The sequence below is a fragment of the Camarhynchus parvulus genome, chromosome 4 (genome assembly GCF_901933205.1).
Source record: "Camarhynchus parvulus chromosome 4, STF_HiC, whole genome shotgun sequence".
In the NCBI taxonomy this organism is placed as follows: Eukaryota; Metazoa; Chordata; class Aves; order Passeriformes; family Thraupidae; genus Camarhynchus; species Camarhynchus parvulus.
In genome coordinates this window covers 71,058,543-71,072,183 of record NC_044574.1, presented here as the reverse complement: position 1 = coordinate 71,072,183, position 13,641 = coordinate 71,058,543, and the positions used below count along the sequence as shown (strand labels likewise).

Below are 13,641 nucleotides of genomic sequence, written 5' to 3'. Positions count from 1 at the left end.
CAGTAAGTTCTGGTCATTAGACCAGGATAGGAAAAAAAAAAAGGTGTGAAAAAAGGGAGAAAAAAAGGCTGTCTGGGTATACAGCAAAGAAAAGAGAATGTTTCTAGAAAAAATACACAAACCCCCACGAATATCGAAAAAAGAAATTCTCCTGTGTATCTTCCTAAGCAGGGGTCAGTAAGTCAGGGGAGTGAGGATGACAGATGAGCTCCCTGCAGAATCACTGTGCCCTAGGGGATCCCATCTGCCTCAGACAGAGCTTGTGGCTTCCAGGGGCAGTTCAGCTGTTTGATGGTTTTCCCTGTCCAACTCACCCGTGGATCCAGCTGGGCAGCACTCTGGGAGCAATGCACCTGCCATTCCCAACCAGGCAAAACTGCTACATGCAAAGAGAGAAAAACATACAAGCTCAAACTGGAGCCAACCAAGAACCTCATCACCTCAAGGAATGATTCCACCACCTGCAAAGGCAGCAAGGAAGGACTGGGACAAACAGCAGTGAGGCAGCAAACAAGAAAATGCCAAAGATCATGACAGTGGGTGCAAGTGAGAAATGGGAGTCAGTGCAGAACTGAAATGAGGTTTAAGATATATGGATTAGTCAAAGACATTTCACAGACCTCCCACATGATGGGAAGACCACAGGAGTCACCACCTACTTTGATGGCTTTTATTTTCTCATCAACATGAATTCACCTCTCCCGGATTCAGGTTCATGCATGTGACTTTTGTCTAATGGCTATTTCAGCTGTTTCTCTGACAAAGTGAATGATGGTACCATCATGTTTTGAACATTTTCATCCTCACCTGTGACAGCTTTGCTGCTCTAGGTTGCATTCCATCACAATATCTCCTTGTGCTGGCATTCAACACTTTTAAATGAAAGTTTTAGAAGACAAAGGCTTTCACATCTCTCATGCTGCAAGACAAACTGCATCAAATGGTTGGTTGCTGGAGGCTTACAGACATCTCTCTGCATTTGCTGGCTGTCTTCAGACACAAAAAAATGGAAGTGGCTCAGGCAGTTTTTATTGCAAGTGACTTTTCTTGCAGTTTCCTCCCTATAAGCAACAGTCACAAAGAAATACCAAGCTGACATTGGTTCATCACTGTCACCCAGCTAAGAGCTTTGCAGAGATTCTGTTGTGAAAGGCTGATGCTTCACTCCATAGGGTTATCTCTGCCCATCACACAGCGCCTCTGCGAGAGCGGTTTTGCATCTCCAAGTGTAGAAAAGAGCTGGGTAGTCGCTCCAGAGAAGTACCCTAAAACCAAAAGAACTACTATGAACACCTTCTCTAACCTCCCTTGTACAAATACCACCATCATCTCCCCAGAGAATGGGGTATTTTTCCCAAGATTTGGGACTATCAAGTCCCATGCAAATAACATTAAGGTATGGACAACCATTTAGGAAATTGCATCATACTCCAAGCCTGAATTTATTTCACTTGCATTGGCAGCTACTGATCCCTGCTACGCCCTTGTCTGTGAGAGCAATCTTTACCTCACACTGAGCATCATTCCCATGTGCACCTAGACACAGTGCTGAAATCTGCTAGTAAAGACAAGCAGCAAGGGCTAAAGACCCTACACAGCTCAGGGACTGCACTGTGGGAAGACAGAAAGCTGCTGTCACACTGTCACAGGGAAAAGGAATTCAGCACTGCAAACCTCAGGTCAGTACCTTTAAATAATACTGATGATGATGAGATGCATGCATAGATTCCCAGAGGAAAGTGAGTGGGGAAAAAGTCAGGTCTGTGCTCTGGAAGGGAGCTAGTATCTAAAGCTGGTAAAAGCTGATTAAAATGTAATATATAATCAAAAAAAGGAAAAGAGAAACTAAACTGCTTCTGGAACTGAAATTCAGCCACATAAAATATTTACTAAAAGAAAATTTTCATTCAAACCAGACCTGTAAGACTTTTCCAAAGAGCAAAAACTTTCCAAAACAGTTTTCTGTTGAAAATCCATTTCACTACCTAAGAAAAACAGTTCTGATAAGAAATATTTCCCATCAGTTTTTCCAGCATCCAGTGTGCAGGGAAACTTGAACTTCTTCCATAAAAGCATGAAAGAGAGGAGACCATAATTTAATCTTTTAAGAATTAATGAAAAAGACTTAGGAGTGTTCAGCACAAACCGCTTCTATGCACAGCAAATGTGCTATGCCTGTCACTCCTCTGAGGACTTCCCAACTGCTGGTGTCTCACTCCTCTGAGCCCACCCTGACAGCAGACAGCAGATGCCCTTTAAACCCAGAGCCAGCTGCAAGGGAAAAGCCACCAGAAGAGCATAATCCTGCTCTGCTTCCTCTTACAGTCAATGCTCATGCAAAGCAAATAGCCTTTGGCTCCTTCTGTCAGCCTGGTAAGGAGTAGGCAGAAAGGAAAAAAAAAATCAAAATAGTAGAGATGAAAAACAGGTGCAGAATGCATAAAGGAAGGCAAGAAAAAAAAGGGTGAGAAGTCCAAGGAAAAGATTTACTGGAAGCAGGAATAATAATTTAAAACACCCCAACAAACCAAAGGAGAGAAAAAATTAGGGGTATAAGATTGAAGGTAATTAAGATTAGGGGTATAAGATAGAAAATAAAGGGGTATAGGATTGAAGGAAACATAAGGCAAGGCAAATACATCAAAGACAGCATTATAAAAAGACATAATGCATTTTACTCAGCTCCTCATTCTCCAGCGTAAGAAATTTTGATGAAGTGTTTAGTAAAGGTATGGATTTGATGAAGTGTTTAGTAAAGGTATGGATTTGATGCACAAGCAGATTGTACTTCAAACACATGGGCACATAAAGAGCAGCGAGAGACCAGGCACAGAAATTACAGAATCTTGCAAAAGCTGCCTCTATCAAGGAACATGATAATGTCAGGTAAAACTAGGAGACAATAAGCTCATAATAAAAGCTTAAAAAGGCACAAGAGGGGAAAGCAATCTCTGTGCAAGCGTGAGGCAATCATGTATGTGTCTGCAGCATCAGACCATCCTGTTTTAAAGACTGATTTATTTTTGAGTACAAACACAGACATGTACTAGAAATATAGCCAAAGATTTAAGATTCTCTGACACGGGTTTTTGAAAGGGCAAAGAAAAAGCAGAAATGAATTCTGTCTTCTAATAGAAGCTACTGAAATGGAAAAGGAAGAAGAATAGGAACATTTTAGTTAGCATCACAGGATGTAAAACTGGAGAGATCTTTATCAGACACTGATAGAGAACCCTTGCATAATTGGAAAATGCAAGAAATCTTTTATAGTGAAACTTGTTAGACACCCAGAGATTTGATCCTGAGGATCTGGAAATGCTCTGCCACTGTGAGAATAACAATTAGGTGCAAAAGCTTCTCAAGTGCTCCACAAATCAATTTAACCAAAACAATAAAACCATAGAGCTTATTGTGCTGGGTCTGAACCCAGGCAACCCACAACACATATTCAACTAATGCTGACACATTCTACAGCAATCTTAAGACTAGGCATATATGTTAATTAAAGATAAACCACCCGCTAGGGTCTCGAATCCATTCTGAACACTCTGGCTGTGTAATGTCAGGTACGTTCAATGAAAAATAACAGTGACCATGTTACAAAATATATTTTTTTTGGACAAGGACTGCAAAATGAAGCAGCAAATAGAGGAGGATAGTTTAGTGATGTGTGATTTATAAAGCTGGAAGCCAGAGATTGATGTGATGTCTAAGTCCCTTAATAATATAGTAACATGTATGTGGTGAGATATTTTTACAATGACTTGCAAAAAAGAGATGGCTTGTAGGGAGAGACTGAACAGTAAGAGGCAAACCAAAGAGCATATAAGAAAGGAGGAAGGCTAAGATTTGAAACAAATTATGAGGAAGAATAAAATCCTATATCATTAAATCCATTTCAGTGACAAATGACGATGGTTCACAGACAAATATGGCAGTAGTACAGGGCTGTCTTGGCAGAAAACCATGCAAAAAACCTGCTTTGTTAGGGAGCACCCCACTGCTGAGGCCCTCTCTCATGATGAAGGCTCACAACACCATGGAATACAAATTATTTGTACAAAGCTAGGTCTCATTAAGTGTGTAGCACAAGGGAGCACTTGCCAGCCCACCCTATTCCATGTATCCCTGGAGGAACGGCATTCCTGTGCAGATGTAAGGTTTCTACCCACCTTTAAGAAGTATACAAGACATACTCAAGCCAGAACTCTATGGAGTTACATGGCAGCAATTTCTGTTTCTGGGATTTGAGAACTAAAAAGATAAACTTTTTTTTTCCTTCTAATTTTGCCTCAAACTGAAAATACCTTTCCAATTTACAGCAGGACTATCCTGTATATAAAGACAGTTAAACACATCAAATTCAAGACCAAAACTCTGACAGACTCTCAGGTCTAGCAGTAGAATTGAATATCACTAGATTATACTGTCAGAGGCAAATAAACAAGCACTTCACTTTATTGACATTATTTATTGGCCACTCTTGAGAGGGAAAAGAAATGAACAATTATTTTTAAAAGCTATTATCTTTACGAAGCACAGAATACTTTTCATATTTCAGTGTGGAATAGCAATAAAACAGTTTAATTTTTTCATCTTCTCCTTCATTTCTCCTCAGTTCAGTTTTCTTTCTAAGGTTTATTTCAAATAGTTTATTGAAGAGGAGACAGAAAGTAAAGAATGCCCTTGATAGGCCTCTCCTGTAAAACACAGCTGCATAGTATTGGTGTTTCATAAGCAAACAATATTTACCACCTATCTATTAGAACTGGTGAATGAAGAGGTGCTTTCCCCATCCATTTTTGAACTAAAAAACATCGTTTCCAGCAGTTGGTAAGAACCCAACTCAGTAATTTTCTGGCTGAAGAATTACCTCTACTAATGTGGCCAGTGCATCAGATAGCAGATCTACAGCTGGTAGATTTAATACAGTGTATTTTTAAAGTTCAGGTTGCATCTAAGAGGTTTGGGTTTTCTTCTCCAGGTAAGAGAAACTGTAGTTCTCAAGAGAATTACATGATGAGATAGTAGATCCAAATGCACCCATGAAAGGTAGGATACTCTGAGGGATCCTTGACCCCTGCTTATCCACATTCAGGATCCAGTCAAACTGTGCAGTGCCTGACCTGAGGCTGAACCACCCAGATTTGCTTTCCAGAGAAACTGAAACACCAAGGAGTGAAATGAGGAGAGCACTGGTCATGAACAAAGTCCGGGATCACATCCCACTGCAGAATAAAGACACAGCACAGTAAAACCTGTCTGCACACAACCAGCTGTGAAACATTTTGCCACTTCTTTCTTCTCACAATTGCCATATAACTCCCCTGTGACATCCAATGGATACAGTTGCCTTTTAACCTTATCCTTTGATTGCTGTGCCTCTGTGGAAGTTATGTGAATTTAATATTACTGCAAGGTATAGTATTCCTAATTAACATCTTCGTACATTTTGTATCTCTTGCCTCAGAACTGTTCTCCTTACACAGACAGCATTTGTTTCTGAAGCACCACAAAATTCTCTCCTTTGCAGGATGTTAAGCAAAAAGCACTGTGATGGCAGTGGATGTAACACTGTAGGAAGCAGCCCTGCATTAGTAAGGTGGCAGATTTCATGGACTACTCAGTCTTTTCCATATCTGATTTCTATGAGTCAATGATTGTATTGTTCACTCCCTTCTGCACCAAAGGAGTCATCAAGTGACTGTTACTCAAATGTAGCTGAAAGGGCAGAAGTGGGGCTTCTCTTGAAATGATTGCTGTTTCTGTGCAGGTTAGCTATGCAGAAATCACCGGGAAGCGGAGAAGTTGTTGGGCTATCCCTTCATAAAGACTTAACTCTTCATCAGCCTGGCTCGGGGTGTGCAGAGGCAGACATCACTTGAAACTCGGTCACGTCACACGACAAAGCACCATGAGCTCCATCAGACAAATGCTGCACAGTAACGGGTTCTTTTAGGCCCTTGCTTACATGAGCAAAGTACAAAGTGTCCTCTCACCAGGAAAAGACTCTGAAGAGTGCCAACACTAGTTACTTTTCTCTCCCTTTTTGCTGAAAATGTTCCCATCCTCTGTGACGTGAAGGGAGGTAGCACAGAAATATATCTGCATCAATTAGTGAGCTACGCTAAGCCATAAACTGCCACAATATTCTAATAACCCAAGCTAAGATATGCCATTTTAAAGACAAAATATCAATGGGACTAGGACAAACAACTGCTTTCTCAAAAGCAAGCCATTCTCCTAAGGACCAAATACCAAAAGGAGTTGCTCCAGATTGCCAGTCAGCAGTTAGTGTGGATGTGGATGCAGTTTTGCTCCTGAGGAAGATTTTCTTCTTGCTGTGTCACTTCCTACTGCAGAGATCTGAAGACAGCACTTGTATGAATGTCAGTGTATATAAATGCTGCAGATAACCAAAGCAGAAATCGAACTGCTTTTGAAGTCAATAACCTTGGAGGATCAATGAAATCTTCAATGAATCAATACTTCACCACTCTGTAGGGAAAGCTGTACCTTATTACTTGATCCAAAGCTCAGTGGACTCGGTGTCCTTCCACTGTCTGCAGTGGGCTCTGAAGGAGACACAGGACCCAGCTGTGAGGCTGAGAGATGCAGGGCTCAACAAGGGAAAAAGTGTCTCATCTAATGACAAAACTGATTGAAATCTCCAGCCCTCCATTAATTCATGCTTTTCCATAGGTAAATTCAGTGTGAATGCTCTCAGCACATTTTCCTCATTAGAATTCTACAAAAGCTAAGGAAAAGAATTGTTTTAATAATGAAACAAATGCAGCTGCAGTACTGAATTAAGTCTGTAAAGAGAGAGATCTTCAACTTTGGCTTTTAATTTGCACATCAGTACAAATCTACAGGGCAGGCCAAAGCCCAACCTATTACCAAGACCTCTTAAAATATGTAAAAGGTAAGACTAGTCATTGCTCAAGGAACAAAAATCTGAGTACAAAGCAAGAGACTGTTACTGAGCTGAATGCTCCCAGGTTGAGTCTGGCCCCCTTTGCAGCACGTGTGGAGGGACACGTTTGAACCTGCAATGGGATGGCCATACCCTCCTCATGCAGTCTGGCACATACACCCACTGCACCTGAGGGCCACAGAGGGAGGGCACAAGTCAGCATCACCTTAGACCACTTATGAGACCCTTGTGTGTACAGGCCACTGCAAAAAAAAATGAGGCATCTGCCCAGTAATGCACAGGATATGTCATAGGAGAAGCATGTGACTTAAAATCTGTGACGGAATGCACTGGAAAGCAGAATATGGAGAATGCAACACTGCCTGACTAACACATGTTCCTGGTGCAAAATATGTAGGATGCAATTTACTTCACATGTTAACAATATCCGTTCTGTGAGATAATCACATGCACCTCAGAATTCCAACTGAATCTTAGAGACTATACAGAAAATTATAGATTTGACTTTTACCCACATATGAATCGTGCACAATCACAGTTAACCTCCCCTGCCCAAGCACCTGACAGGCTCCCAAGTCAGAAATGGTCCGTGTAGGTTCCCTCAAATCCGAACTGTAGAGCAGGAAGTTCTCACCTTGAATTGCCTTCTGGAAGGCTCTCCTGTCTCTATTCAGAGCTCAGAGGAAATGTTAGGATATAAGCTACAACAGGTAGTAAGACTACTGCAAATTAATACTGAATTATTAAATGTAGACACAGTGGCTGGGGCCTTTCCAAACCTAGATAATGGCTAATTTGGTCTGAGTAAGAAAAAACTTCAACGAGAAACTCCAGCCAACACCATGGATTTCTTCTGGGGAAAAAAGAACATCCTATATATTATTAAAGTACTTTTCTGCTAGGAAAGTTGATCTAGAAGAAATGCAAAGCACCTGAAATAGAAATTCAGAAATTCTAGATGCTTTTTTTTCCTTCTCTGGTTGAAGCCTCCTTAGTCAAAACGCAAACAAAGTCATACTCACAGCTCCTATGCCATCCTTTAAGCCAATAAAAATAAAGATGCCAGTTTGCACAGGCTGTAGCAGATGATATACAAGCTGAGGACATCCTAGCAGGAGAATGCCAAAGCTCCACATTCCCTGTGAATGCAGATGTCATAGCTGCACCCCATCCTTCTGGGTGTGCTAGCAGTGACCTCAGTACAAGCTCCCGAATGCAAAGTCTTTCGATGGGGCGACGGAACTCGTTCAAATGGCACACTTTGTGCTGTGTGCTCTATAAATAAATCCTGAAGAGTCGTATTTTAAGATTTCCACAAGAAGCTTTGATATAATACTACCCTGGTTTGGATTTGGGGGGGGCGGGAGGGAGGTCTATGAAGCCTCCTTCAACTTCACACCCAGTATCTTGCTACTGTTGCCCATAGATTTCAAAATCAAATGAGCAATGGGACACTGGCACGCACTGTGGCAGAAAACAGGAAATATAATTAAACATAGAGCCATGAGGTCAGTTCTTTGGCAAGAGAAAGAGTGACTTGGGAAGAAAGTGACAAGGGCAAAGCACTACGAAATGGCAAAGTAACGTGGTTAAAGCAGGGAACAAAGCATGGGGGTAGAGATGAAGAAACGAGGGCGAGCGGAGCAGAAAAAGAAGCACAGAGAGGGGAAGTGACCATAAGAGAAAGAAGGCAAAGCATACCGGAGAGAAGAATGTACGTGGGGGGAAAAAACTCAGGAGTAGTATTACTCTTAAAAGTTATTTAGTAAGGGCAGAAGCCACTTTGTTATGCAACAGGATACACTTTTCTGTATAGGAAGAGATTGTAAGCTTCTATGAAACCTCAAAAAAAAAATTTTTCAGAGAGAAATAGAAAATAATAAGGAAGTAACATCATATTTCTTTTGACTTTAAAATTGCTTTTTAGGTCATATTTCACCCTTCCCTCTCAACCTCCAAGTATTTTCCAGGATGGAATTTTCTTCTTCTCACTCCAGGATTTCGCGTGGGCAGAGCACTGCAGATGCTGCTGAACTCAGAAACCAAGAAACTGATTCATTTTTCCCTTGAATCTTGTGCTATCGTTTAGACTGGGAACAAACAAATGTCAAAGGCTCCAAGTTAGAAACTTGCAGCCACAATTTTACACAGCCTGACCATTCACTTTGTGCCAGAGTAACAGCGGCACCAGAGGGAGAGCGAAGTTCTGAATCCCTGCTAGATTGCTAAATACCTGAGAATAATTATTTTTTCTTCTGTTCCATCAGACTTGTGGTCTAAAAGTCCTTTTAGTTTTGACCATGTGCAGAGGATAGGCTTTCCCTAAGGTAAGCCCAACAACCACTATTCAACTTTGCTGAACAAAAATCCTTAGAATGAAGACAAATTCATCAAATCTATGAGCAAAGTCCTTCAGTCTCACTGATCATATTCCACAAGTCTAGATTAATTTCTGAAAGTTTATTTTTACTTCAGCCACTGGTGCTGTACAAACCCACTGCTGAGTATCCATTTAGTACTCAAAAAGGATTCTCAGAACAAATCCTGTGGAATCGTATGACATAGAAGAAGCTGCTCCCAGGATAATTGATACTATGTTCATATTTTTTAAATCTGAGGTCACTTGCAGTAAGAAAGTTTCCTTTCCTACTTCATCTTAGACTTTAAAACAAACCAAAGCTCTAACATTTTAAAAGGTTACACACATTTTTTACTCCCACCATTTCCTAATAAAACACCATTTGTGTGGGAAAACAGCTTAGTGCATACTTTAAAAACAGGCAACCCATTAATTAATTCAGCATGTTGGCAGTTTTAGAGAAACTTACTAGAGAATAATAAACTATGCTGCATCTTAAGTTTTAAAACAGCTTGAGCTTTACTTTGAGGGTGCATAAGTATGCCAAGCTCCTACTACTTTATACTTCTTAGTATATAATCTGTGACACTTAAAGTAGCAAGAAGTATAATCTGAACAGCTGCTAAACCGTGGGCAGGTTATAAAACATAGTTTTAGGAAGCTCAAGAGGTTATGAGTTGCTTGTCTCACAAAATCAAAGGAAAACACTAAAAAAAGCCCCATCTTCCACCAACCCTACCAAAGAAACACTAATTTGCCCAATACAAGTGGTTAATCTCCAAAGCAGGCTGGACACAAGAGGTTCCAAAATCGCTGCTTTTGCATCAGCAGTATTTTAGCACTATGGTTAGGCACCAAATTGCTTTTCAGCACGTCCAAGCTAGCTAGTTTACTGTGGAAATGTAACATGTCATTAGAATAACATCCTGTTTTGCAGCATTTCTGTATTTCAATTTACTCCAACTCTACTAAGACTCAACTGGCATGAAACAGCTGGGCATGATTAGTTACTGGATGGAAACCAAACGGAGATTTCGCAATAGGTGGCATCTTATCTCCATGGCATAGGCAGCTGGTATAAAAGACAACTGATACCTGGCAGAAAACATTGTCCCTAAATATAAACCTGGTGAACTGTTTCTAAGACATCATTTCAGATCAAGCACTGGTACGGAAACAGTGGGGGTTTTTTGTGGGCATAAGCCAGGGTTCAGGTTATTTTGAATGACTGGATTTAGACTGGGTTCTAGTTGACAAGCACATGTTGGGACCTTGGCAGCCATGTGCTGACACTTGCAAGCACAAACTCCACCAGAATATCCACCTGGGAGAGTGAAACACTCCCCCCATCCCAGTCCTGGACAACATATCTCCTGTTCTCACCAAATCAGATACTCGACATTTCTACTCGATCTCACAGCTTTCACATCATTGCAGCCAAGCCTGTGGACACCGTGTTCTCTGCTTTATTGCACCTCTTGATAAGCCTGCACCACAACACTGCAACTTCTCCTCTTCCGAAGATCTCAGTCACTCACACTCGATCCCACACGGCGCCTGCCAGAGGACTCTCAGGACACACCGAAACACCGGTGCCCCACGGTGGGATCAGCGTCCCGTTCCTCTGACTAGACCCAAACTTTGCACGTCCCAAACTTTTCATCCCTCCTGGATGCACCGGCGTGCGTCGCTATGGATATGTTAGCAGCACATGCAGCCTTTGCCATGGCAGCGCGGAGAGGAGCTCCGTGCACCCCGCGATGGGCGCCCACCGCCCAGCGACGCCCACGGCCCATCCTGCTCCCTGTCAGGAGGTGCGAGGACACCTTCCCGCAGCAGCTCCCACCCCAAGGATGCGGGAGGGCAGAGCGGGCTGGAAAAGGGGGTCCGTCCGCCTGCCCCCTCGGCACAGCCCTGCGGGCGGCGTGCCTCACCTGCGTGCGGCATGGTGATGGTCTCGTTGGCGTTGCTGGAGCCCATGTTATAGATGACGACGGCGGAGGCGTTCTGGGCGGCGGCGTGGCGGATCTTGTCCTTGTAGGTGCAGTTTCCCCGCGGGATCAGGGCCACCCAGCTCTTGCCCGGCGCCGGGGCGTTGAAGCGGGTGCCGGGGTCGCAGGCGTAGCGGTCGGCGGGCGAGACGGACAGGGCCACCTGCCCGCGGGCGTCCTGCTTGGGCGACTGCTCGCCGTAGCGCCCGCACTCGCTCTTCTCGCTGCGGAGCTCGGCGCTGCCGGCCGCCGGGTCGGCGTAGGTGATGTTGACGAAGGCCGTGTACCACTCCTCCTTCTCGGCCACGGTGAAGTCCAGGCACAGCAGATGCACGAAACAAAAGGACAGCAGCCATGTTGAGAGCGCCAGGCTGCGGCACGCTTGGATCACAGACATTGCCATCTTCATCTGCCGGCCCCCCCGCCCTCCCGCCCGGCCGCCGCCGCTCCGTGTGTGCGTGCGCGCCCCGAGCCGCGCTCCGAGCGGGGCGGCGCTGCTCCCGCCGGCGCCGTGCGGGACCCGCCAGCCAGCGGGGGAGGGGGCCCTCCCCTCTGCAGCCGCTGCCTAATTCATGTCGGGGCCGTTTGATTTCCTCGGCCTGGCCTCGTCTCTGCCTTCCCCTCTTCCTCCTCCCCTCCCTGGCCCTGCCCGCACAGCTGCCTCCCCCGCTGCTGGCAGCGCGGCCGGGGCAGAGCGCGGAGGGGGCGGCGCGGCGCGGGGGGAGCTCCAGACGCGCACACAGCGGCGCAGCCGGGGCCCCGGCCGGCCCGGCCCCGAGCGCGCCGGCGGAGGGGGCGGGGCGCAGGCGGGTGGGCCCCCCGGCCCCGCGGAGGGGCTCCCGGCGGAGAGGGCTCCCGCCAGAGGGGCTCCTGGCAAAAGGGTTCCCGGCAGAGGGGGCTCCAGCCGAAGGGGCTCCCGGCGGAGGGGGCTCCTGCCAGAGGGGGCTCCTGGCAAGGAGGTTTCCCGGCGGAGGGGCTCTCAGAGGGGCTCCCGGAGTGAGTCCCGGCGGAGGGGCTCCTGGCAAGGAGGGGCTCCTGCAGGGGGTCCGGGAGGGGCTCCTGGCGAAGGGTTTCCCGGCGGAGGGGGCTCCTGGCAGAGGGGGCTCCTGGCAAGGAGGTTTCCCGGCGGAGGGGCTCCTGGCAAGGAGGTTTCCCGGCGGAGGGGCTCCCGCGGAGGGGCCCTGGCAAGGGTTTCCCGGCGGAGGGGCTCCTGGCGGAGGTCCCGGTGGAGGGGGTTCCAGCCGAAGGGTTTCCCGGCGGAGGGGGCTCCTGGCGGAGGGGGCTCCTGGCAAGGGGTTTCCCGGCGGAGGGGGCTCCTGGCAAGGAGGTTTCCCGGCGGAGGGGGCTCCCGGCGGAGGGGGCTCCTCCAGAGCGGCTCCCGGCGGAGCGGGAAGCGGCGGGCGCGGCGCGGCGGCGCCACCTGGCGGCGGCGCGGGAGCGCGGCCCGTGCCGGGATCCGGGCACCGGCCGGAGCGCAGCCCGGCGCCTCCGAGCGCCCGCTCCAACCTCAGTGTGCTCTGGCCTCCCCACTTTCCCTGATTGCTGCGGGAGACGCCAAGAAGTTTGCGAATGTCAGTGTTACAGTGTAACGATGGCGCGCAGCTCAGAGCGGTGGTCGCTTGTACAGAGGTTTTTAAGTACACACCGAATGCGTTTCCGGCTGTACTTTCCGGAATGGGAAGGACAGGCGAGTTTACTGAAATCAGATGTGGCTGACAGGAGCACAGAAAGCCTCAAAGAATGATGGAGCTGCTCTCTGGAGGCAGATGTGCTTAATGGTGAAAGTCGGTGAAAGCCCAGACTTGGGGATTTTCAGTGTATGAAACACCCCAAAAGAATTTTGGCCATGACTGACACCTTTCAAAAGGATCAAAACCCAGCTGGACTCTATGTCTGTCTATACTAGTGCAAATGATGGCCAAAATTCCACTTTTCTATCACTGTATTCAGTCACAAAAGAATGTCTTATATGATTTATAGGTAGTGCCTATTGTAACCCCTGTTAGTAAAACCCGCTGCTGGGATTATCATTCACTTTCATTCAGTGAGTGCCTGAGTGTCTCACTCGTGTCAATATTTGCCTCTTTCCAGATTATGTTCATAGCTGCCCATGATCCAAACAAACAACCCTTAACCATGTTGTATACACACACATGCTGCTTCAAAAAAGTTAATTCCCTAAAGCTGAAAAAAAGTGCATTTGGGAGGAAAATGTGAATCGGGGAATAAAAAAGAGAAGTTTACAGGGAAATATGGTAATTTACCAAGAAGTCTACCATTAAGCAATAGGAAAATTTTCGTTGAAAGCCCATTCTTGAATAAGCAAAGTCAGCAAATGAGGAGAAAAAAACTAT

General features: G+C 45.8%; 1 protein-coding gene across 1 annotated transcript in view; it reads right to left on the bottom strand.

Annotated features, from left to right (window-relative positions):
• RNF150 (ring finger protein 150) overlaps positions 1 to 11,725 on the bottom strand; it is a 108,435-nt gene extending 96,710 nt beyond the window's left edge. Inside the window, exon 1 of the mRNA XM_030946913.1 lies at positions 11,231 to 11,725. Within this exon, the coding sequence (XP_030802773.1) occupies positions 11,231 to 11,696 (466 nt within the window). The 5' untranslated portion in view covers positions 11,697 to 11,725. The remainder of the gene's footprint in view (positions 1 to 11,230) is intronic.
• Positions 11,726 to 13,641: the final 1,916 nt, after the last annotated feature.